Below are 24,974 nucleotides of genomic sequence, written 5' to 3'. Positions count from 1 at the left end.
AAAAGAGTCTGTTTGCAAGCAGCAAAGCCGCCTTCAAGCAACACACATACGGTAAACCCAAGTGTCGTTTACTCAGCTACACATAATAGCACCAAATTAATTGAAAAAAGCCCATATTGACCCGCGTTCTGTTTTCTATCACGCCCGTGCACGTCTGTGATGACGTAAGATGAACGCAAACGCACCAGGGTTCAAGTTGAGTGTGAAACCAGACCAACACTGCGGAGGCGGAGGGAAGAATCAGACTCGGACCGCAGCAAACGTGTCCAGTATAAAACACCCTGAGAGCGGACTGGCAGCTTTTAAGTGCGTTATTGGCAGCGCCTCTGGTTACATGAACGCGTCAGCACCACATCAGCACCGACAACATGGGGATTTTTTTTGGACGATAATCGCACATACTATTCGATATTCTATAATTAAATAACTAATCGAATATTCGAAAATCGCGACCCATCCCTACTGCTAATGCTGCTTGCCAGTTAGCAAAAAGTGTGTGAATGGTTTTGCCATAGACATAATATATCTATGGTTTTGGCAAGCACGTAAATACTGTCTCTCCTCTTCTTCTGTGTGACAAGCGAGTGTCAGAAGCGTAAAGTGCCGCAGCACCACCTTGTGTACCGGGAGCGCATCTACTGAATGTGCACGTTCACTCGGCGCAACGGCAGTGGAAATCGCTTGGGTGTGAACACTCAAGACGCGCCGAAAAACGTCACGAAAAACGCTGGCGATAAGCGCGTGCGATATTCGTCCCGGTGTGTACAGGCCTTAAACCATCAAATACACAAAAAATAGCCTATATCTCAAAATGACAGGCTTGGAGAGTATTCACTTAAACACAGTTTAGCTTAAATGGGCGTAAATAGTTGGGAGAAATTAATGGGAGAATGATATTAGATCTGCGTCTTAAAGGGGCAGCATCTAATAAACCTGGTGACGATTGAGCCAATAATGTGAATCAAACAACAAAAGGCAAAGAGAAAATTACTTGCAGCTCTTGTATGATATGTGATGGCCTTACTTTTTTTTTTTTTTACCTTTTTATTAATCATATATATATATATATATATATATATATATATATATATATATATATATATATATATATATATATATATATATATATATATATATATATATATATATATATATATATATATATAAATAAAATTTTATTAATAAAAAGGTTAAAAAAACATAGTAAATAAAATTGCATTTTTTTTTTCAAGAATTTTTGATTAAATAAATGCAGGCTTGATAAGCATGAGACTTTTTGCAAAAACATAAAATAGTATCCAAATACTTTTTTATTTTTATATATTGCCCCTTTCTTACATTTGAGCCCTTGCCCCTTTCTGCACGTCCCTGCAGGTTATTGAAGTAAAATAGGCTATAAGCTAGTCACCTTTTAAACTAATAAAAAGCTTAATTTGGATTTTAATGTTCAAAATGTCTATTTCTATCCACAAAACTTGCCAGAAATCATGGTTTAAGGGTTTTTTATTTTATTTTTTTATTCCGGAGGTGCATGCCCCCGGACCCCCTGACGCGCGGCTTGGTAACAGCACCGCTGCTGGAAAAAATTCTAGGGGAAACACTGACTTTGTTTTATACTTTGTAGTATTTTGTTCGCAAATTTCTGCTCAGATGTTATAAGTTTTGTGTTCAATAGGCTACTTGTTGTATAGCCATTAAAACGTATTTTGTTTCATATTTATGTTTAAATATTATAGCCTAATGTTATTTTTTTATTTAATCTATGTTGATTATGAAAACTGAACAGCATGAGTAAGAGAGGACACATCAGATGTGCAATATGTCAGAATACATGGAGTGGGTCAGACATGATTTTGACCACTTAATTAAGTTTTGTTTTGTTGAAAGCCTTTCTTTAAAGTGAATTTTGTTTGGTATAAATGATATCTTAACTTTAATCAATGTTTCATCAGCCAATTTGCTTGGATATAACCCCCTCGAGTTGGCCGTCGCGCCGGCGTGATCGACTCACTTTTTTTCTTATCAGTGCCAAAGAGACTCAAATAACTCTCTATTTTTTATCATTCAGGCAAGTGTTATACATCATTATAATCTGTTAAGTTTCTTTTTTTTGTGTACAGTCACAATAAAAACGTCTAAGGTTACGTATGTAACCTCTGTTCCCTGAGAACAGGGAACGAGCGCTGCGTCTAGCTGACGCTATGGGGAACGCCCTCGGCGTGACTGGTGTCTGAAGCTACTATCGAATCACGGCAAAGTCTTTGACCGACGTCAGCCCATGACGTCATCATCGTGCGACCCGGAAGTATAAAAGGGCGCCGTGCCAACACATACACATCTTCTCGTCTGAAGGGACTGTATGGCAGATAGGCCCTGAAGCATGGCAACGCGACGCAGCACTCGTTCCCTGTTCTCATGGAACAGAGGTTACATACGTAACCTTATACGTAACTCTCGCTGCGTCTAGCTGACGCTATGGGGAACGATATACCAACGCCGCCATGCTGAGGGGAGTGTCTGCCCATTGGCAGTGACAACTGTCAACACAAGTAATTCATAGAAAAACCTGAGCGATTCCCCCTCAGGTCACTGGGCTGACAGTGACAGCACTCCCTACGGTCATAGCCCAAGCTATGCAACTAAACGGAACCCTAACGCACTACGTGGGGTTCCATCCAGACAGCTCGAAGGCCCGGGACCACTACTTCCACCGAAGGGGTCCCTTTAAGGGAATGTGGCTAGGGGACCCGAAGGAACCCCAGCCAGTCACTACTCGGGAAACCAGTTCTCCCGAGTGCCACCAGGGAGGCCTGACCTGGTGCCCTAAGTGTTATGGACACTTCGGTTTAGCCAACCCTGTCTGTTCAAAACAGAGCCTCTGGATGGTGCCCAGGGGGCATCCAAGCTAAGGGACTGAAACACTGGCAGGCCTACTTAGCCCGGAACTCAGAGACGGGTTATCCAAGAGAGCAATACTCAGCGTAGTGCTTTTCAACCCTTGCTATCGAGGGGAGTCTGCCTGCTCAAATCAAGGATCTACCAGGTGCTTGTGTTTCAAAGCAGTAGGGAGGCCGAAAGGGCCTAATGACTGATCTAACAGGGAGGCCTCATGAGAGGCCTACGACCGTCTGACCAGGCTCAGGCGGCTGAGCACTCATAGACGACCCTCATTGAGGGGAGCAGCTGAGCCTGCCTGGCGAATAACCTCCAGCTGTAGGCCCAACTACCACAAGTTCTCACAGAGAACTGGTAATCAAAGTACCTAGCTCAGGAACTTCACCTTCAAGGAGGCCCTGTGGGCCTACTACTTGATAGCGGGTATTCAAGGGAGGCCTATAGAGGCCTACTACCTAACCGCAAGCCATGCTGGAAACCCAAGCATCCTGGCTCGGGACTCCGTCCTCAGGGAGGCCTAGTGAGGCCTACTACCTGACAGCAATACTGCCAATTTTCAGTGCGTTCAAGCTCACTTCCAGGGAGGCCTAGGGAGGCCTACCACCTGCCAGCGAAGCATGGTCCTGCTGAGGTTACCCTTGTTTTCTCAAGGAGGCCTAATGGAGGCCTACTACTTGACAGTCAAGCTACGCAGGCTAGTCGAGCATCCTGTTTAAGGAAACCGTCCTCAAGGGAGGCCTATTAAGGCCTACTACCTGATAACCAGCCTTTAGGGAGGCCTGGAGAGGCCTACTACCCGTTTGCAATACGTGCTAACTGTTTCAAATGACTGGGTCCCAGGAACGCCTTAGGGAGGCCTGATGGGGCCTACTACCTCGTTCGAGTGACCACAATCTGGGAGCTCACCCTCCGGGAGGCCTATTGAGGCCTACTACTCGACAGTCAAGCTACGCAGGCTTTTCGAGGCATCCTGATTAAGGAACTCGCCCTCAAGGGAGGCCTATTAAGGCCTACTACCTGATAACCAGCCTTTAGGGAGGCCTGGAGAGGCCTGCTATCTGTTTGCAATTCGTGCTAACCGTTTCAAATGACTGGGTCCCAGGAACGACTTAGGGAGGCCTGATAGGGCCTACTACCTTGTTCGAGTGACCACAATCTGGGAGCTCACCCTCCGGGAGGCCTAATGAGGCCTACTACTCGACAGTCAAGCTACGCAGGCTAGTCGAGCATCCTGTTTAAGGAAACCGTCCTCAAGGGAGGCCTATTAAGGCCTACTACCTGATAACCAGCCTTTAGGGAGGCCTGGAGAGGCCTACTACCCGTTTGCAATACGTGCTAACTGTTTCAAATGACTGGGTCCCAGGAACGCCTTAGGGAGGCCTGATGGGGCCTACTACCTCGTTCGAGTGACCACAATCTGGGAGCTCACCCTCCAGGAGGCCTATTGAGGCCTACTACTCGACAGTCAAGCTACGCAGGCTTTTCGAGCATCCTGATTAAGGAACTCGCCCTCAAGGGAGGCCTATTAAGGCCTACTACCTGATAAACAGCCTTTAGGGAGGCCTGGAGAGGCCTGCTACCTGTTTGCAATTCGTGCTAACTGTTTCAAATGACTGGGTCCCAGGAACGACTTAGGGAGGCCTGATAGGGCCTACTACCTTGTTCGAGTGACCACAATCTGGGAGCTCACCCTCCGGGAGGCCTAATGAGGCCTACTACTCGACAGTCAAGCTACGCAGGCTATTCGAGCATCCTGATTTAAGGAACTCGCCCTCAAGGGAGGCCTATTGAGGCCTACTACCTGATAACCAGCCTTTAGGGAGGCCTGGAGAGGCCTGCTACCTGTTTGCAATGCGTGCTAACTGTTTCAGATGACTGGATCCCAGGAACACCTTAGGGAGGCCTGATGGGGCCTACTACCTTGTTCAAGTCAGGGAGGCCTATTAAGGCCTAGAATTAACAGCAGGCCTTCAGGGAGGCCTGATGAGGCCTACAACCTGCCTCTGGTAGTGATCACAACCTGAGAGCTCACCCTCAGGGAGGCCTAGTAAGGCCTTACAACTAACAGCGGGCTTTCGGGGAGGCCTGATGAGGCCTACAACCTGATAGCCTCCAGGCTAGCTGTCCTGATGCGCACATCGGTACATACCTCCAGTGAGGCCTAGTTGAGGCCTTCCAACTGAAAAGCGCCTTGTTCAAGAGGCCTACTGAGGCCTACAATTGACAGCCGACCTTCAGGAGAGCATATTTACCCCTTTTTAACCTGATAGCCACTAGGCTAGTAGTACCTTGATGCTTAAGCATTGGCACCTGCCTTACTAGAGGCCTGATAAGGCCTACCACTGTCACCGTACTCTTGAAAACGGTGCAATCCTTCCTGCTAACTGGGATAGACATATTTGCAAAATGTGGGTTGTAGTAATATTAGACCTTACGGCTCGTCTTCATGGAGGCCTGCTGAGGCCTAACACATGATAGCTACCCATTACTATGGGGACCCGTTCCAGGGAGGCTTGTAAAAGCCTACAAGCTGTACGAGTTTCGCAAAAACGAGAAATAACTGCCAGACAAACAAACTGACTGCTACTTAAACCAACAACTCTCAATGAGAGGAGGCCTCCGATCTAAGTGGTGCACAACCAAAGGTGACGGTGCCTCAGCAACGCGCCTCCTTCATCCACATACCAACTGACGCCTCAGCGCTCAGTCGTAACAGAGACAAACTAATCCAACCTGCAGTGGCTTAGGGAACCGAAGACACATAGTAACCCTAAGCGGTAGACAAACACTACATTCTATCAGAAAAGTGTGCTACCGCCTAGTAATCCGCAAACATTTCAAAGAAAAGAGCGGCGGCCTAAACACTACTCTCAAAATGAGAGGAGGCCCATCTTCTGATAACCATATGCGGTGGCCTATCTGGCGCCATCTTGACCAACCAGGGAAAGCCAACACACGCTGACATACACAGCCCAGAGACTGGTGCTATGTTAAGCCTAACTAAGCAGGGGAAAGACAGTTCTCTCTGATGAATACCCAACTCTATACAGGAACCTGGGGTCTGTAAGAAATACATATTTTTACACACACAAAAATGACCACTCTCACCTGCGGCATGCTGAGTGAAGACTCATTGTGCAGTTCTCACCACCATGTTCTACCGCCCTTGAATGCCTGAAAGGGGCGTTCTCACTGAGCAAGTCCGGGCGGGCCATCAGAACATAGTTCTACTATCATGGGCCCGCCTCAGGCCTGATGTAAGAAGTGCCTGGGTAAAAAATCATAAAAAGACATTTAAAAAGGAAAAAGGAGAGGGCTAGGATGTAACCGCCCTCAAGGGAAGTGATCCACCACCAACGCCCTCTTTGAGAGCGTTTGTCCTGGATCACCTCCCTCAGATCCTTTTTCCCCGCGGGAATCCCGTCTCCTCTGTGCCCCGCCCCTCCATGGAGGGGGGGGGGGGGGGTCACGAGAGGAGACGCTAGCCCTCTGGTCCTGCCTACGGTCCTCAGACCGTGAAGGACCAGGTCCCGCCTGCCTGGGTGGGGGCGCGCATCTCAGCGGTATGCATGCTCTTAAATGCCGCTGAGCGCGCCTTCGCCTCCCTGAACTTTCCAACCACCGCCTCAACGGAGGTGCCGAAAAGTTCAGTAGGCGAAACCGGCGAATCGAGGAGAAAGCCCTTCTCTTTCTCCCCGATATCAGCCAGGCTCAGCCACAGATGCCTCTCCGTGACCACCATAGCCGCCATAGAGCGGCCGATAGCAGCAGCAGTCTGCTTGGTTGCCCGGAGAAAAAGATCTGTGGTGCGGCTCAGCTCAGCAACCGCCTCAGGGGACAGCCCGGCCCCCTGGTCGAGATCCTCCAGCAGGTCCGCCTGGTACGCCTGAAACACCGCCATGGTGTGAAAAGCAGCACCAGCCTGACCTGCTGCCGTGTATGCCCCTGCCATTAAAGCACAACGTGATTTAGAGAGGCAGAGTTTGAGCTCTCAGTGTTGATGCCCACGAAATGCGAGAAAAGTTCGCAAACTTTCCTCGCCAGTCGGTAGCCTCAACACATATCCATATTCCCCTATCCCCTCGACATCAGCGAAGTTGAAACGCTGATGTGGATGAACATTGGGTCGAATATGGATTCTTCCATGCCCTCTCGATCTCTGTAAGAAGATCAAGAAGGAATGGAAGGCTCATCTGAGCTGATGGTTTATGGCCAAGGAGAAATCGATCGTGCAATCTATCACGAGCGATCTCTCCTCTAACGCGCCAACATGGCAGCCGCAGCCTGCCTGCAGTACGTTCCATAACATTCATCAGCTCAGCACACACGGTCAAGGTGGCTGAGAGGATTCATACCACTCTCACCAGCCATCCCTAAGAGCACTTGCTGTTTAGTCTCGTTAGCCGCCAGATCGTCGCGGCGATCGGCGAGCTGCATCTGAAAACCCATGATGTATGCCAATGCTCAGCCTCAGCTTGAGCGGGACAGCATCATCCAGTCCCAGATGCCAAACTTTCTTCCCTCAGGAAAAAAGCCAGACTAGAGTGGAGCGATCTCAGATTGAAAACCGCTCACACTCACACACAAACAACTTCAAATGAACTTGACTGTGCATGCTCTTGATCCCAGGCAGTAAATACACACTCGTGTGTATTTAATAATTGAATTTGTTTTACCTTAACTCGTATAGCAGTTCAAACAGACAGTCCCTGAAGACGAGAAAGATGTGTATGTGTTGGCACGGCGCCCTTTTATACTTCCGGGTCGCACGATGATGACGTCATGGGCTGACGTCGATCAAAGACTTTGCCGTGATTCGATAGTAGCTTCAGACACCAGTCACGCCGAGGGCGTTCCCCATAGCGTCAGCTAGACGCAGCGAGAGTTCCCTTTCGAAAGGGAACAAAATGTTTTGCTTTTTGCAAAATAAAGAAAACAAACATGATGCGCGATCTGCAGCCTCTGTCAAAGACGTTCATTCAGATAGTCTTCAGAAAAGGAACTCTAGCTTAGTGAATACTTGTCTCACAAACATGAGACATATGTCTAAAGAAACGTTGAAATGTCAGGTCTTAAACAATGTAAACCAAATCGAAAACAAATATTCTGTTTATGTAATCTGTTTGAAAAGAGATAAATGTCAGTCACCCGCGAGCCTCTTCATTATCCGCTAATGCGACCATGCCCACGGAGCGCACGCTCTATTAAGATTCAAATACTGACAATCCAGAGTCAACGCCCACACATCAACTCATACAAACATCCAGTGAAGCGCTGTAACGTTACTTCAGCTACATCGTTTTGAGACGCGTTGAGCAATAATCCTGGAATAATAAACCTCATAAAAAGCTGTTCATTTCTTAAAGCAACGGATTCAGGGCTGATTGTAAGGTAGGCTTTATTCTGTTAAGTTTATTCTGTTAGCACCTATGAATATTAAATGCAAAAAGACCGTTTAAATATGAATCCTGCTGCAACATAAAATGTCATACACGCAAGACTGTTTAGACATGATTTATTTGGCCTGTTTTGGACAGATTATAATGTGTTTATTGTAAAAGAGCCTATAGTGTCACATCAATAAAGCTTTTATTCGCAAATGTCTGCTCAGATGCTATAAATATAGTACCAGTCACACGTATTTTGCTTCATATTGATGTGTAAATATTATAGCCTAATGTTATTTTTTTTAATTTAATATCAAAGTTTGTTTTATCGAGTTAATATCTAGTTCTGTTTTGTTTTGTAGAAAGTGAATTTTTTTGTTTTGTAGAAAGTGAATTGCTTTCTTTAAAGTGAATTTCGTTTTGTATAAATTGTATCTTAATTTAAATTATTTAATATTAAATTTTTTAGCATGAGACTACTTTCAAAAACATAAAAAATAGTACAAAAAAGGTATTAAATGCTCTTCTTAGTCATTTTTGTCTTGTTTCTAGTCTAAATATTTAAACATTCTTAAATAAAGATGCATTTACTAGAGAAGTACAATTTTCAACTAAATAAGAAGAGCATGTTTTGCAGTGTATAGTCAAATATTTTGATCATTTAAAATATAATAGGCCTTTGTTAACTACATTCTAAATTAATTATTCTGGAGTTTTGTTTTGTAGAAAGTGATTTTTTTTGTTTTGTAGAAAGTGAATTGCTTTCTTTACAGTGAATTTTGTTTTGTATAAATTGTATCTTAATTTTAATTATTTATTATTTAATTTTTTAGCATGAGACTACTTTCAAAAACAAAAAATTTTACAAAAAAAGTAGAAAAATGCTCTTAGTCATTTTTGTCTTGTTTCTAGTCTAAATATTTAAACATTCTTAAAGGGTAACTTCAGTGATTTAGCATTAAGCTTTGTATTTAAACTGGGTCATTTATGTAGTACAAATGTGAAATTATTTTTGAATTTGGTGCCTTCTAGACTGAGAAAAGACAGAAAATGTATTTTTGTCTCATGTGGATGAAAGACAACAGCTCCCAGAATGCACTTGCTTCGCTGCCATACAAGGCCACTCCGTACACCGTCGTTTTGATCTTCATAGTAATACAATAATTTCGTTCAGTTAGAGAATAAACACTACAATTAAAAACTGCACGCGTGTTTTCAATAAAGTGTCTGTCACATTCCTGACTCAGGCTAATTCATTATGCAGCTCATTATGTGGGTATTTTGTTCCTAAATCATAGAATTATTCATGATTGTTCACGGCTTTGTAAAGAAAAAGTGTCTTACAAATATATTGTTTTATGTGAATGAGAAGGCACAATGATTCTCACATCAGTTTTAAAGGGGCTATATGCAACTTTTTCCCAAAAATAAACGTAACAATAGCCTTTTTATTTTACCATTTATGACTCAAACATCTCCTGATGAGCATACTGACACCTTGTCCGCTCACAGTGGGTGCACCTATAAGCCTGTATCCTATTTTTCCTATTTTCTGGCGGGTCGTTTTTTTCCCGAGCTGTCTGCGGATGTGACGTCACCACCGCTGCGAAAGCGAGCAGAAAATAAGAGCAGTTCTGTTTTTTGGCCACAGGTGTCAGTCGCGAGTTTAAATTTCAGAAAAACGCATATAGCCCCTTTAAGCAAAAACTCTAGGCAACAACACCCATTAGTCAAAAGTCTTGTGGACACATATCTATTGTGTTTTGTGGCCTTAATTACATTTTTAGTTTTTTCAAAAACCATGCATAAACGTTATTCACTCAAAAATGCAAGCATGTACATGTATACATGTTGCTTACATATTATGGTAGCCCAGTTTGTTCTGAATACAGTGTAATATTTATTACATTAATATGTTTATAAGCAACTGAAAAAAGCACAAATGTCAGAGCATGTCAAAACTTCAAAAGGGCCCCAAAACTGTGAAGTCCTCTAGGGGTTAAAAAGCAATTTCTTTAAAAGAAAATATCTTCCTTTGAATTGAACTTTGAGCGTCGTTTACATAACATTACACACTTACTAAAGTTAAAGGGTTAGTTCACCCAAAAATGAAAATTCTGTCATTAATTACTCACCCTCATGTCGTTCGACACCCGTAAGACCTCCGTTCATATTCGGAACACAAATGAAGATATTTTAGTTGAAAGCTGATGGCTGAGAAAGGCTTCAGATAGGCCTCCATTGGCATTCAGTACATTGACACTTCCAAGATCCATGAAAGGCACTTAAAACGTCGTTACAAAGTCTCTCACCACAGTGGCTCTACAATAAGTTTACGATGCGACGACAATAGTTTTTGTGCGCAAAAAAAATCTAAATAACACCTTTAACCAACTTGTTCTCGACTTCCGTGTGTGCCTCCACGACGCATGCGCGAGAATATGACGTAGCGCCGGCGTTCGGGAATCCATGAAATACACATTTTAACCCCATTTTGAGAACTACGCCGAGACCTAAAGCACGATCAATGTAGAATCCAACAGCTTAGACACACGCGTCTTCCTCTGCTCGTAAACAAATCGCTTCTGGGTCATATGTCCGAACGCCGAATCTGCGTCATATTCTCGCGCATGCGTCGTGGAGGCACACACGGAAGTCGAGAACAAGTTGGTTAAAGGTGTTATTTTGATTTTTTTTTGCGCACAAAAACTATTGTCGTCGCATCGTAAACTTATTGTAGAGCCACTGTGGTGAGATAGACTTTGTAACGACGTTTTAAGTGCCTTTCATGGATCTTGGAAGTGTCAATGTACTGAATGCCAATGGAGGCCTATCTGAAGCCTTTCTCAGCCATCAGCTTTCAACTAAAATATCTTCATTTGTGTTCCGAATATGAACGGAGGTCTTACGGGTGTCCAACGACATGAGGGTGAGTAATTAATGACAGAATTTTCATTTTTGGGTGAACTAACCCTTTAACATAATGACGGCAGAGTTGCTGCGGTTCCATGGGCTACTTGTAAACAAAGAAGCTGGCGAACAGCGGTCTATCGAATCGGCTTTGCCCGCGGCTCTGGAAGACTTGGAGTTAAGCTTTTCTTTGAGAAAAGAACAAAGAACGGCACTGAAGTCATTCTTAAGAAAGGAAGATGTGTTCAGAGTTTTGCCGACAGGATACGGCGAAAGTAAACTATCGACTAGCTCCGCTTCACCTTCTTCGTTGCTCTGGTTGGTTGTAGCGCTATCCTATTGCGTGCATCTTGATGTGGGTCTGGCTTGTCAGGCTAGTGAATTTTGGCTTGCACTTAACTGAAGCTAAATATCCTTTCTCATGTAACACATCATGGTCCCACACCAGCTAAAATGCAAAAATTGCAATTGTAGTGTCAATTAAACAGTCTGTTTAAAAAAATCTAAATGCCACATCACAAAGATGGAATTTTTTAATACTGATTTAATTTGATTTATAACAGCCTTATTATAATGACATGTCTTATTATTCTAACTGAATTTATTATTCCTACTATATTTGTATCTTTGTACAAATAATTTAATTTGTATGTGATGCTTTGATACGTTACTACCTCTTTCTGAAACAGTCAGTGATTATTATTCAGCTGGTCATGTGATATGATGTCAACATGGCAGCCACCAGAGGAACACCTTTATAAAGAATAAAACAGCTTTTGCTATAACACTAAAATTATTCTCATGTGCGTGGAAATAAACAATACGTGTCATTCATTCAAAAATGACAGAAATGTGTTGTTGTTGTTTTCTTTCTGGATGAGATGAAGAGGGCAGTAATGTTGGATATCACACCATCAGTATTGAATTGCAGGCGATGTTCATAATTTATGATCATTCAGTGAAGTTGCATTTCTACATCAAAGTACCAATGGTAAATAATACATTATACAATGGTAAAACCACATAAATTCTTTGTAAAGGGTGATAGTGAAGCGCACGACACGTTGGAAGCAGATTAATATTAATTGAGAATGAGGAGATGTCGTCACGACACAGCGCCCCGCCCCCCTTCCGCCATTTTGGGGGTCTGCCCGCCAGGTAATGAATTCGGACAGCGACTGGAGAAGAGATATTCTGATGATTACTATGTACATAGTTTTCCAAACTCAACTGAACATTAAGTTTTAATCCACCCAAGCCGATCTGAGAAAGCAGCGGCTGGTAAACGTACGCCATTATTTCACCACAGGGTGTCAGTCATGGTCTTAACTAGTGAGCGCGATGCTGAAGTGTGAGACACTTGATCAATACGAACCTTTATTTATTTGTATTAAACATGTTGATCACTATTCTGTCATTTTTCATTGTCGGTCATTTTACTGTATGCTATAAACATGTTTATGCCCAAAACGCTTAATTAATATTCAAGGTAGGCCTAGTTGACTGTCATTTTCCTCTACTGTGCATCACTGTTTAAGATTAATTCAATATTTAACATGGTTAACATTACATCCATTTAAAGCACGTACCGAGCATTCATTCTACTCAAGAAGGCTGGAATAAAAGCACCAGCGCACACAAACGATCATTTAAATTTTTAGTCAAATTAATTTAAAAATATAAACTCAACAGGTACAAAATATGATCAGTAAGAGAAAAACACTGCTAAGGATGACGAGCACTGGACTGCTGCAGGATAGTGGGGAGATATATTTATTATTCAGAATGCACAGGAAATATATTTATAGAAACATTTCAGTGCAAGGTGGTAAAGAGTTCTGCCGTGGCAGCTCGTATGGGTCAACGTTTTTGATATCAGCTTCTCTAAATACCTCAGCTTGGCGCTGGTAGTAAGTTTCTCCCTGTACGAGACCTCTTCTTCTCCATTTCAAGTTTTCTCGTAATTTCTCCGCTTAAACGCCGCGATGATAATTCCTCGAGCCGTCTTTCCTGCTCTGATCTCTGTTTCGCTCTTACAATGTTACCCCTGGCAACCGATAGCGTCGGATCCCGGAATGGTGTACGGGCCAGACTCCGCCCACGACCATGACGTATCTCCTCATTCTCAATAAACAAACATGAGGACAGTCTCTTACCTGACAGCCCTTTTTATGGTGAAATCCCACCACTACGATGTGCAGCACCGGTTCCTCTTTACACTGAGACTCCATCCGCTCTATTAAAATCAGATCAGAGTTCAAAAGAGAAGAAATAAAAAGTAAAATATGGGTTTAATGTGTGGAGTCGATAACTTCCGCAACCTTGTCCGTCAGTTAGTATGTCACGCGATGCTCCGCCTCCAGCACAAACAAACACACCAGAGCAAAAGCAGCAATGCCTGGCTGCCGAGAGAGGGCGCGCCATGGCTCGCAAAGATCATCCATCAATCCATCCATTTTCCAAAGCGCTTATCCTGTGTCGATGGCCAGTTCATCACGGGTTCATCACACTCTCAAATATTTTATTCCATTTATATTATTATTCATATTTTGAGTGAGTAAGTGACAATATAAAAACTATTAAAAATAAAAAATATTTTTTATTGCAGATAACAACAACAAGAACACTTCCCAGCAAACACACGTTTTGATGACGTCGCCAGGTTAGTGATCATTTAATCTATGCGTTGATATATTTTGTACATTTTGTGGTTTACATGCAGAAACATGCTTTCATTTATTTTGGAGTTATCCTCATTCAATTCGTTTTTTGGTCAGATTTCTGTTCTTTTATTAATGCTCATGCCCAGCTTTCAACTGTGTTTTGAAAATGTTTTGTTTGATTGTTTGTTTTTTCTCCTATGACATGACATGGAATTTTTTTTAATGAATCTGCTACTTTTTAAAGACAGGTTTGTCTACCTAAAAACAATATATGTTTGGAAAAATAAGAAAGCTGTAACAAAAAACAATTTGTAAACATTAACTTTAATGTTTTTATTTAACTTTGTTTCTATCTTTTGATTTTGTCATTGTTTTATTTATTTGTTTGTTTTATTTTCTATGTTTATACAAATGCCTAACAAAAGCCATGTCATTAATGAATCATCTTCCAAAAAGCCATACCATTTTTAGAGAGGAAAAAACATAACAAACATTAATGGATTAGATTAATTATGTGAAGTTTTATGGTATTAGTTTATTATTGGTTTGAGTGAATTCAAACATCCAGTTAGATAATAATACAGAGAATCTCACCATATCACCCTGCAGCCCAAGACTGCATGGTTTCTCATTGAAGCTAAGCAGGGCTGAGCCAGGGGGGTATTCCAGAAAGCAGGTTATGTTCCAGGGTTAGTTAGCTTAAGAGGTATTCAGATGTGTTATATAATTAATATAGTTATATTAATATAACTAAATTTGTCATATAGTTACAGTAGTATAATATACAATATTATAAATTAATTTTCTAAAGCACTATTATAACAATGTAATGTTTAAATGTTAATTCAATTCAAATATATTTATTATTTATTTAATTGTCATCTCACACATGGATCTGCATTCAATTAATTAGCATCAAACAAACACTATAAATCCTAATTCTCAGTGAAGTCATTAAGATTACTTATTAAACAAAAAGATTGAAAAAATTATTGCACAACCACCAAATAGGTGGCGCTGTGCACTAAGTAGGTAATGTAAATCGCCATTAAACAACAGAAGAAGAGGAAGTAGAATGGCACGCTTTTCATGGTGAATCATCAATACGTTGCTCTGTTAAGAATGTCTTGCGTGTTAACCGGGAACATTCTCTGTGTTGGCTGAACTTACTCCCGGATGCGTTTTTGGAACCAGCATACCTGGGTTAATCAACCGAGAGTTCAAGGTATATGTGACTGTAAGTTAACCTTGCTTTCTGGAATTCCCCCCTGGTCAGTACCTGGATGGGAGACCTCCTGGGAAAACTAGGTAGCTGCTGGTTAGTGAGGCCAGCAGGGGGTGCTCACTCTGTGGTCTGTGTAGGTCCTAACGCCCCAATATGAAGGGGACACTGTACTGTTACAAGCACTGTCCTTCAGATGAGACGTTAAACTGAGGTCCTGACTTTCTTTGGTCATTAAAAATCCCAGGATGTCCTTCGGAAAAAGAGTAGGGGTGTAACCCCAGCATCCTGGCCAAATTTGCCCATTGGCCTCTGTCCATCATGGCCTCCTAATAATCCCCATATACTGATTGGCTTCATCACTCTATCTCCTCTCCACCAATCAGCTGGCGTGTGATGGGCGTTCTGGCGCAATATGGGTGCCATCACAACATCCAGGTGGATGCTGCACATCGGTGGTGGTTGCGGAGATTCCCTCCCATAAGTAAAGCGCTTTGAGTACCCAGAAAAGTGCTATATAAATGTAACTAATTATTATTATAGTCTGCATGATGATATCAACAGTTATGAAACATCTAAATAGTCTTAAATTGGACACAATCATGTTCTCTATTTCTCAGTACCTCACTGATCAATGGCTAATTTTAGCTCTTTATTTCCATCCTTTTAGGTTCCATCCTGTTCATTTTCTTGACTTTAACTGTAAATAAATCAAGCTATTAATTATAACGTTTAAGTGCATGAGCCTGCAAGCATATTGCTCAAAGTCTGATATATGCCTAAACTTTTATAGAAATACTGAAGTTTAATTTGCTCTGAGAGAAAAAAAAGAAAAGAAACGATTATTTTCTGTATTTTCTACATATTTTTGTAATCACAGCGATCAGTTGAGTAGCGTGTGATATTGCATATTTAATGTTGCACAAATTATTAAGGGATGCTAAAGCGAAAAGGAATGTCTACATCTTTCATTTGGTTTGCATAGTCTTCATCAAACATCTTGGATTGAGCTGGGGTGAAATGGTTAACCCAGTCACCGACCTCTCCTGTGAAAACAGACATGCTTAGTCATTCATTTCGAACACAATAGGCTGTATATCATTTCTTATTCATATACATGATCCTCGGAATACTTGATTATGATTACACAACTGCCATATTGAGTGATAAAATTAAATATGTTTGTATAATGACAGCTAAACTATATTGACTGTTGTATTGTAATATATTATATGGCTCTGGTGTGGTGCTGATTGAATCCCTTACGATGTAGGATTGTGTAAGACATGCAAATTTAATAAGGATGTATTCTGATTGGTTGACTGTTTCAGCTTGATCATTCATTCTTTTACCAATTTCTTTCTAAGGATATGTTTACACAATACCGTTTTCAACTGTTAACTATGTTTTGGCCGTTAATTTACACGACAACAGCGTTTTGGGGGCCTGATAACGCAAGCTTTTGAAAATGGGTTTCAAAGAGCAAGGTTTTAAAAACCATGTAAACAACAAAAACGCGAATCTGTGAAAACGGTGATGTCATGCACATGCGCAGGCCTATTACATGTTCACGCATGTGTATTACATGTGTTACTTAGCGGGGTGTTTTTTGACAAAGTGACATCTCCAACTACTGGCCTGGCATGCATAATACAGCCTTTTTAGTCATTTCTGCAGATTCATGTGTACGGGGATCATTTTGACAATGTTGTCATCTGATTTTAGTACATTGTTGTCACGTAAACATACTCTAAAATTGAATGTGACGTTGTAAGTGGAGCTTGTCAGCTGTTGTGAATTTCTTTGGCTCCTCATACTGAAGGATTAGCTTAATATGGAGATGTTTTTAAAATGTTCATGTATTGTGTTTGGTTATACCCTGAGGAAGGCTCTCAAGCCGAAACGCATCAGCATTTCTTAATAAATAATTAAGTTATCTTCACCGTTGCTGGATTTCTCTTAGTTTCTATACTGTTGTCCACAACAAACTACAGAGAGCATTAAACATATTGAAGACATGTTAACTTTCTAGCTAAATATGTTAGCTAACATAGAAAACAACTAGAATTGCAACAATAAGTTAAAATTGTAATATTGTTTAAATGTTCATCTTGCTATAGGCTGATTGTTTTCTATGCTGCAATGGACTACTTGTTTTAGCTAATCTAGAAAGATAATTTCACATCCTTGTATTTGCTAAAGAGCCATATGAGCAGGATTTAAGTGTCTACTCTTTGTTTTCCTTAAAATATTTCTGTATTGGCTATATCAGTATCTAACTCTCTCAGGCAGCCATAAAAGGGGTACACCAGTCTTTTTTTGGCAATATTAGGTCCTGCTCCTCATTCTATAACTAAAAATGTTTACAAGTTTAAATAACCAAGAATAAATATCATCTAATAAGTAGGAGTGGATTGAGACGTGAAAAGCTGTCTCACGATAGCACGACGAGTTGAGTTTGTAACAAAAACTTACAGTGCTTACATTATATTGTTATATTTTACTGTATATGATCATTTATACTCAGAAAGTAGAACTGAAGATTAGTTAATACGTTTGAAAATGCACCTGTATTGTTTTGCATTTTGTGACTTTCAGTCAAAAAAAAAAAGCTGTCATTTATTTGTCATTGAAGATTTCTTAAAAATAGTGTTAAAATGTCGTCTCGTCGCATTCTAGTGAACCCAATACTGTGTATCATCTCTTAGCATGAGCTAAATGTATTGTCACACCCCTAATACTAAGGGATATCTAGTAAGGTTTTATATTAACCTTTTCTCATGAAGGCAGAAATGGACTGATCAAACACAGGTTTTGGGATGTAGGAGTAGTTAGCCATTGGATTTTCTTTCATGACTTGGAAGGATGTCAGTTGCTCAATCCTTTCTATGACATCCTCAGAAACAGACAGGTCCAGATAGTGCATGATTCTCTTAATCTCCCTAAGAGGATTCTTGGTGAGGGGAAAAAAACGAAAACACAGATACAAGAAAGTCAGCCAAAAAACAAGGGGACATAAAATAAAAGAGAAATGAAATCAAATTTTAGGAAAATGTCAGGACTTAAATGGATATGTTGCACTAGAAATACCTCCTTCATGTCCTCAAATAGGATGTAGAGAATATTCTTTTCCTTGCATTCCTTCCAGTAACCTTTTACATGGTCATACCAAGAGCCCCAACCTACTGTAAAAACAATTAGAGGACAGAGTAACCAAAGATTCCATATTAAACATCACATTCTACATTATTGTATAAGTAGAGGGATAGTTCACTACAAAAATGGAACATGGTCTCAGTTAAAATGGTTGAAACATTAGTCAAAATATTTACTTTATGGTTGTTAAAAAAAAGAAAGTCACACAGGTTTGGAACAACAAGTAGAGGATTAGATGATGACAGGATATTCGTTTTTGGGTGATTTATCTATTTAAATATGTATTTTTATCTCACATTGCCCCCTCATGAACTTGTGAATGTATCCATCCCAAGGTCCTGGCTCTGGCTGGGTAAGATTCATACGATCAAAGTGGAAGTAGCTTACTAGGTTATCCTTAGCATTTCTGGCCATATAGATGACCTAGAAAAAAGCAGAGCAGCTAGTGGACATGATTTGTGGTACTCTGTGGTCAGAAGCAGTTCAAGGGGTTTCAACATACACCAGTACACTCTAAAGACAGGTAATTTTGTTATCTTCTGCTTTTTTAATTTAAATTAACCCAAATTTGACCTTGTGTTTGTAATGATCAAAATTATACTTAGTTGTTCTAATTTAATTATTACCTTGCATTTATTTTCCCAGAATCCTTTTGGCAATAGTTGAATGGGCAAGTGAGTTTTGATGACTCGCGGGGGTTTCATCTGTCTAAGCAAGTCAAGACCTAAATGAAGCATAAAAGATAAATATGTGCAAAGCATAAGTGATGTGTAGACACAGGTGCATTTACATATCCTTCATATGACAAAAACCTTGTGAAGTATAGATGAAGCATGCAAAGAAATGTGTACCTGATGGTATAGGTGGAGGAGCGCAAATTTCCAGAAATGGAATACGGACAGCTGTTGGCGCTCTCTTGCACACCTCAGCATCTCCATTGTGCAGCAGAAGATCAACTATTTCTTGAGTCCAAGTTGTGCCTTAACATGGAGACAAACATTAGACTATTTGTTCTCAACCAGGGGGCTAGAGCCCACCAGGGGGCCTCAGGAAATTTCTGTGATGACTTAAAAGTATTTGTGGCGAGGGGGGCATGGTATGGTATGGTATGGGCGGCAGTGGCTCAGTGGTTCATGTAGGTTGTCTACAAACCGGAAGGTTGGTGGTTCGATCCCCGGTTCCACCTGACCAAGTGTCGAGGTGTCCATGAGCAAGACACCTAACCCCAGCTGCTCCCGACGAACTGGATGGCGCCTTGCATGGCTGACACCGCCGTCGGTGTATGAATGAGTGTGTGAATGGGTGAATGTGAGGCAAAATGTAAAGCGCTTTGGATGGCCGTAGGTCTGTTAAAAGCGCTATATAAATGCAGTCCATTTTACCATTTTACCATGGTAAAGCAAGGTCTGCTGCGGGGGAACAAGTGTGTAGATGAGCGGTGATAAGCGGTGTTATTCGAGTTATTGGCGTGGAGACGGTATATAAGCGTCCCGCAGACCTGGGACAGGGAGAGAGAGACTGATGCTGCACTGATTGAGTTTGGACTGTTCGATTTTGAGATTATACGAGGCAGTGTGCCAAGTGTGCCCACTTTGTCTGGTCTCGTTTAAGACTGATGGGGACATCGACACAATTAACTCTGACTCCCCAGGTTTATCAACACCTCCAGCAGCCATCTCTTTGCCTGCTCCAGAGAAAACACTTTGTCCCAGCCCGGAGTGTCCCGGAAAGATAGAAAGACCTCCCACAATGGTTCCAGTGATGACGCTGGAGGTTTGAGGGTGCACCAGACACAAATTTATCTTCCAGATGATTCGTTCAAACATAATTCCACACAACTCAACTCAACAAATCAACAATTTATGTCCTTTATTGAAGTAGGCACAAGTCAGTCTCTACCAGGCTAACAAAACCCCCTCTTAATGGCCTGGCGAACGTTGATTCACACCAAGAAAACGGAGGTGGTTTGATCCCAAGACAAAGAGCCAAAGCAGATCCCTGTTTTCTCAACTACCTTTAAATCATGTCTAACTGTACTCTGCTTAGAGAGGGAAGTTAAGTGACCACAGATAACTAGTAATTTATAGTGAGGGTTGATACCTAATTGGTCAGGGAGGATGGGCAGAGATTTGAGTTTAAAATCTCAGAACACAAACAAAGAATTAGACAAGAATTCAGATAAAAAGACGCCAGAGACATAAGATGACGAGATCGACAATCAGAGGATTGTGGCAGAACAAGATCAGAGAAAATGGGTTAACAATTTAATTCAAGCCATCTCTCGTCTCACTTTCCTTTCTTTTACTTTCCATTGAGTCTTGTGTTCTAAGTTAAGTTTCACCGCAAAGTTTCACTCGACAAATCTACAGCAACCGCGCTTAAACTTCAAACAACACCCACAAGACTTTCCATCCATCCGCCAACACGCCACGTGATTGGCTTCCACAAGACGTCGATCAAAGACACAACAAGACCGTCAGCGAATCAAAAAAACGGGGAACCCCTCTGCAGCCAGGACCAAGGAAAAGGGAATCCCCATTCAAAGACAATACAAGACACAAACGCAAGTAACCTCAACTAAACAGGTGCATTGATATCAAATTTAAATAACCGCGCATAAGAAACGATAGGGTTAAATTTATGATTGATGGTTCATTCAGGTCATGTATTTTAAATGCATATATTGCTAGAAACTTGGGATTTCATCATTTCAATCTCTTAAAACTCATTCCTAAGTTTCTTTCTTTCTGCAACGCGTGTGAATGTGTGTGTATGCACATGTGTTTGTGTTAGATATTAATTTTATGTGTTAGAGTAATCAATAAAGTTTTGTTTGTATTTAAAGATAAGTGTTATGTTCTTACGAATTTATGTCTTAAACTGCTGATCTATGTTACCTGGATATTGTAGTGTTTCACTATTGTGTGGAACGCTAGACGAGTCATTTGCTCGGCCGTAAAATACTTGACTCTTTCAAAATTCCCTATGAATTAATGAATAAATTAATTTGAGCTAAATAGACCTGTTTCCCTTATACAGAGTCCTACAATGCTCCCTCTGGTGTTGCCCCGTTCTGGCAGGCCCCCGCCTCCCCCTCGGTAACTTGAGCAGATGACGTCACCTTGGCCCTGCAGGCCTGTGATGTCACCCTGTGTCCTTGTCCTCGCAGCTTCGCTACGGTCTACCCCTCTTCCTGTGGTCGACGGCCAGGCTCCGCCCAGTGAGACTATTAGGACTCCACCTTGGCTCCTCCCTCCCCGCCACAGAGTCTGAGCCCGAGCCAGCACCCCCCGCGGACCGCAAGTTTGAGCCCCCTCCATGCCTGAGTTAGAGCCAGCCACAGAGTCCACCCCGGAGCCTGAGCAGGTCGCCGCACCCGTCCAGAGGCTGGAGCCGATCGCCAGATCCAGCGAGAAGTCAAGTCCAGTGAGACAGTTCTCAGATGAGCCAGTGGAGGAGTGCTGGCTCATCAATTTCACCCCAGAGCTTGTCCCTTTCCAGCCAACTACACTCTCAAACAAGGATAACTCAATCCCACCATCATCTCCGCTGATTCCATCAATACCCACTGGTGTCTCATAGCTAACCCACTGGGCTCCCTCATCCCTCCAGCTGCACCTTGGTCTTTCATCACCCTTGTTTTGCTGCGGACTTCCGGGCCTCTGGCTGTGCCTCAACCCTCCAACCCTCTAGTCACCGTGATCCTCCTTCCCTCCGGTTCCACCTTGGACCTCGCTCCCTCCGGTGTTGCCCCATTCTGGCAGGCCCCCACCTCCACTTTGGTAACTTGAGCAGATGACGTCACCTTGGCCCTCCAGGCCTGTGATGTCACCCTGTGTTGTTGTCCTCGCAGCTTCGCTATGGTCTACACCTCTTCCCGCTCCATTGCCGTCAGTCGACGGCCAGGCTCCACCCAGTAAGACTATTAGGACTCCACCTTGGCTCCTCCCTCCTGCTCTCTACTGACTCCTCTTGTCTCCTGTCCATCTCCTCGCCCTCTTCCTAAACCCCCTACCTCCCTACACAATTTGTGCCTTGCGGGAGGGGGCGAGTACTGTCAGTCTCATACAGTTCATGGTTGGTTCTCGTCTGTAGTGTGAGTAGTTTATGTTATGATTCTCTGTGCCTAGTATTTGATCATCATAACATGAGTCTTTTAACTACCACATCAGTTGTGACAATAAGAGATTCATTGCACAGCTTAATTGATTATAATGGAAGTTTTCGCATGAGTACAGCTTTGTGTACCTTGCTTTGCAATTGTTTCAGTGATTAAAATGGCAGCGATCTTTGCTCGCTTTCTGTATAACTATATATTTTTTATGCTGCTAACTACACATTGCAATGTTTTTGGATTGACAGCTGTAAATAAATGCGCTATTGAATCTGATTGACAGTGATAACCACAGCAATGGACGAAACAAAACATATCTGACGTCAAAATATGTCAAATGAACTGTCCATCAATTCTTGTAATTAAGTGTAAATGCAAAATAATTGACCTGACACTTTTTTCTATGTAATGTGTAATGTGCTACTTTTGTTGTTCACTTTTCAAATCAGTCATAGTATTTATTGTCAGTACTGGGCTTGCAGTTCACAGATGTAGGGTGTGAGAAGTTTGTTTAGAGAAAGGTTTTGCTCAGGTTGCTTAGATGGACTATAGCGCTGACGTCACAAGAAACGCTTTTTTTTTCTTTTTTTGGGCGTAGTTCAAGAGCAACTGGGCACCCATCTCTTCAACAGGATTCTTCATTAAGAACGTGCTACTCTAAAGAAAATCCTTGAAAATAAGGCACAATGTATTGTATTAATTTGAAGGAATTACACTGTATTGTGTTGTGTTTTAGAGTTAACGTAAAATTAATGGATAATGTCCAGCTAATGAGTTGCAAGTACTTTTTCTGTTATTTTATGGATTTATTTCTTGCTGCAGTCATTCTAGCAGGCAAGTCTAAAGCATACACGTTGTATTTTACAGGCATTCAGTGGGAAGTCCATAAAGGTTTTGCTCTTACACCGGTTTTACCAAAGCATCTAAAGACAACACAGGAAATTACCCCTGACTGTGAGCTCCAGAGTCCAGCAGACCTAGTCCCTAAAGATATCATTAGCTCCAAATGGTTTAATTTGGTCATGAGAACTAGAGACATGTCAACATTCACACATAGTATGACCCTCAGTAGTAAGATCATAGACTGGCAGAATGGAAACTATTTCATCTAATCATTAAACTGATGCCATTACTTTCACCTTGAATGCCATATACGTAGTTCACATTTGTTTTTCATGTGATGCGATTTTATGTCATGACATAGAATCAGTGGATCTTAAACATTCTTAAATTTTCATTCATATTAAGGGTGAGTGATTAAAGAATTTTAATTTTGGGTGGACTGTTCCTTTAAATACATTGCTCAAATGCTGTCAAGAAAGAGTACAAAGTACACAGTATACAGTGTAGTCTGGTCATATGTGCACATTAAAAAGCACAAGACTTTCGGATGATTAGCAAGTTGTTTTTTATCGGTCTTTTACCTGCTTTAGGATAAGTAGAGATGAGTAGGTCTGATGGGTCAGGACAGAATTCCCAGACTGATTTCCAGTTGTCGGCAATGGTGCTCATGAGAGGGACACCCTGAACATCTATTAGAGGAAACCGACGAATAGCATCACCTGCCCTCCTAATAGCTTCTTCATAGCTCAGCAGTTCCTTTTCCATCCCCACAAAAACGTTGTCTGGAATATCCTCTTATCCTTTTTAGTGCTCCCTCTTTACTCTTGTTGAAAATTTCTTTTTGCTTTGAAGTATACTGAGTGTTCCTGTCTTGTTCTTTTATGTTTAGGTTCTTCTTTTGAAATTTCCCTTATGTTTTTTCTTAAATGATCCTTGGATTAGTAGCCTTAAATCTATACTTTTTCTTCACTGTCTTTGCTCCTAAAGTTAGTTGTTGTTGTTTTTTTAACCTCCTTGAACTGTTTTCATGTTCTGTTTGCTGTCCAAAGTTTCTTTCTTCTAGAATTTTAGCATTCTTATTCTTGTGATTTTTAGTGTTCTCTCTCAGCCTCAGCTTTTCCTAACCGTATCCCTATATTTCTTTCTACTCGTTGGGCATTATGAGTTGCTGAAATGAGTTCCTGAAGTGCAGGGCACTTATATAACTTGGACAGCCAGGGCTGAATTCCAATCTTTCAGCAATGTTATCTTAACTGATAATCTGTGTTCAAGGGAGTGTCTGACAAGTATAACTTTAAATGGAAAAAGATTACAGACCAGAATTCCTCTTAAAGCACAGAGAATTAGAAAAAAAACTCAAATGATGTATGTGACCATTTAGAAAACTAAATTTCAGTATATACTAATCCCGAAGAAAAACTAAGCAATTCATATTTAATAAAATTTGGTGAGTTTCAATAACACATTTGTCTGTCTGTCTCATTAAGTAAGCAATACATATTTGTTTGAAATCCATACATTCAAACATCCATCCATTCATTTTCTATAGGCTACCTGTTTATATGGCTATGGGTGAACAAAAACTTTTTTATACATCATGGATTAAATTTGTTTTTGCAGTATTTCAACATAATTTCCATTTTGCTTCATGCTGTAACATTAAAATGATGCTGCTTCTGCAAGACACAGGCCTAATAAGAAATGTTAACTGAACCAAAGAAAGACTACATATCATAAATGACAGAGTTTCAAACCTTCTGTTTAATATCAACTCACATGTAAAT

At 41.4% G+C, this 24,974-nt stretch overlaps 2 protein-coding genes across 3 annotated transcripts in view; both read right to left on the bottom strand.

Moving 5' to 3' along the window:
- avl9 (AVL9 homolog (S. cerevisiase)) overlaps window positions 1-13,556 on the bottom strand; it is an 81,343-nt gene extending 67,787 nt beyond the window's left edge. The window contains exons 1-2 of the mRNA XM_079846262.1: window positions 13,514-13,556; window positions 13,349-13,428 (exon numbers count right to left, since the gene is read on the bottom strand). Coding sequence (XP_079702388.1) covers window positions 13,349-13,423 — 75 coding nt within the window. The 5' untranslated portion in view covers window positions 13,424-13,428; window positions 13,514-13,556. The remainder of the gene's footprint in view (window positions 1-13,348; window positions 13,429-13,513) is intronic.
- Window positions 13,557-13,670: 114 nt separating this feature from the next.
- On the bottom strand, window positions 13,671-24,416 carry sult1st6 (sulfotransferase family 1, cytosolic sulfotransferase 6). Of its 2 annotated transcripts, none has more exons than XM_079846279.1 (7): window positions 23,772-24,416; window positions 19,085-19,213; window positions 18,860-18,957; window positions 18,530-18,656; window positions 18,168-18,262; window positions 17,866-18,030; window positions 13,671-14,502 (listed from the first exon to the last, which is right to left on the bottom strand). In XM_079846279.1, exons 1-7 carry the CDS (start codon window positions 23,953-23,955, stop codon window positions 14,446-14,448), a joined length of 855 nt encoding a protein of 284 aa, XP_079702405.1. In that variant the 5' UTR covers window positions 23,956-24,416; the 3' UTR covers window positions 13,671-14,445. The 2 variants fall into 2 exon arrangements, with proteins under 2 accessions (XP_079702405.1, XP_079702404.1); XM_079846278.1 differs by having other exon boundaries at window positions 13,775-16,123; window positions 17,850-18,030; window positions 23,772-24,409.
- Between the last annotated feature and the right edge of the window lie 558 nt (window positions 24,417-24,974).

Source organism: Gobio gobio (assembly GCF_949357685.1).
Source record: "Gobio gobio genome assembly, chromosome: 20".
NCBI lineage: Eukaryota > Metazoa > Chordata > Actinopteri > Cypriniformes > Gobionidae > Gobio > Gobio gobio.
Note: the sequence above shows the minus strand (reverse complement) of the source record. Positions and strands in the feature narration are given on the sequence as shown.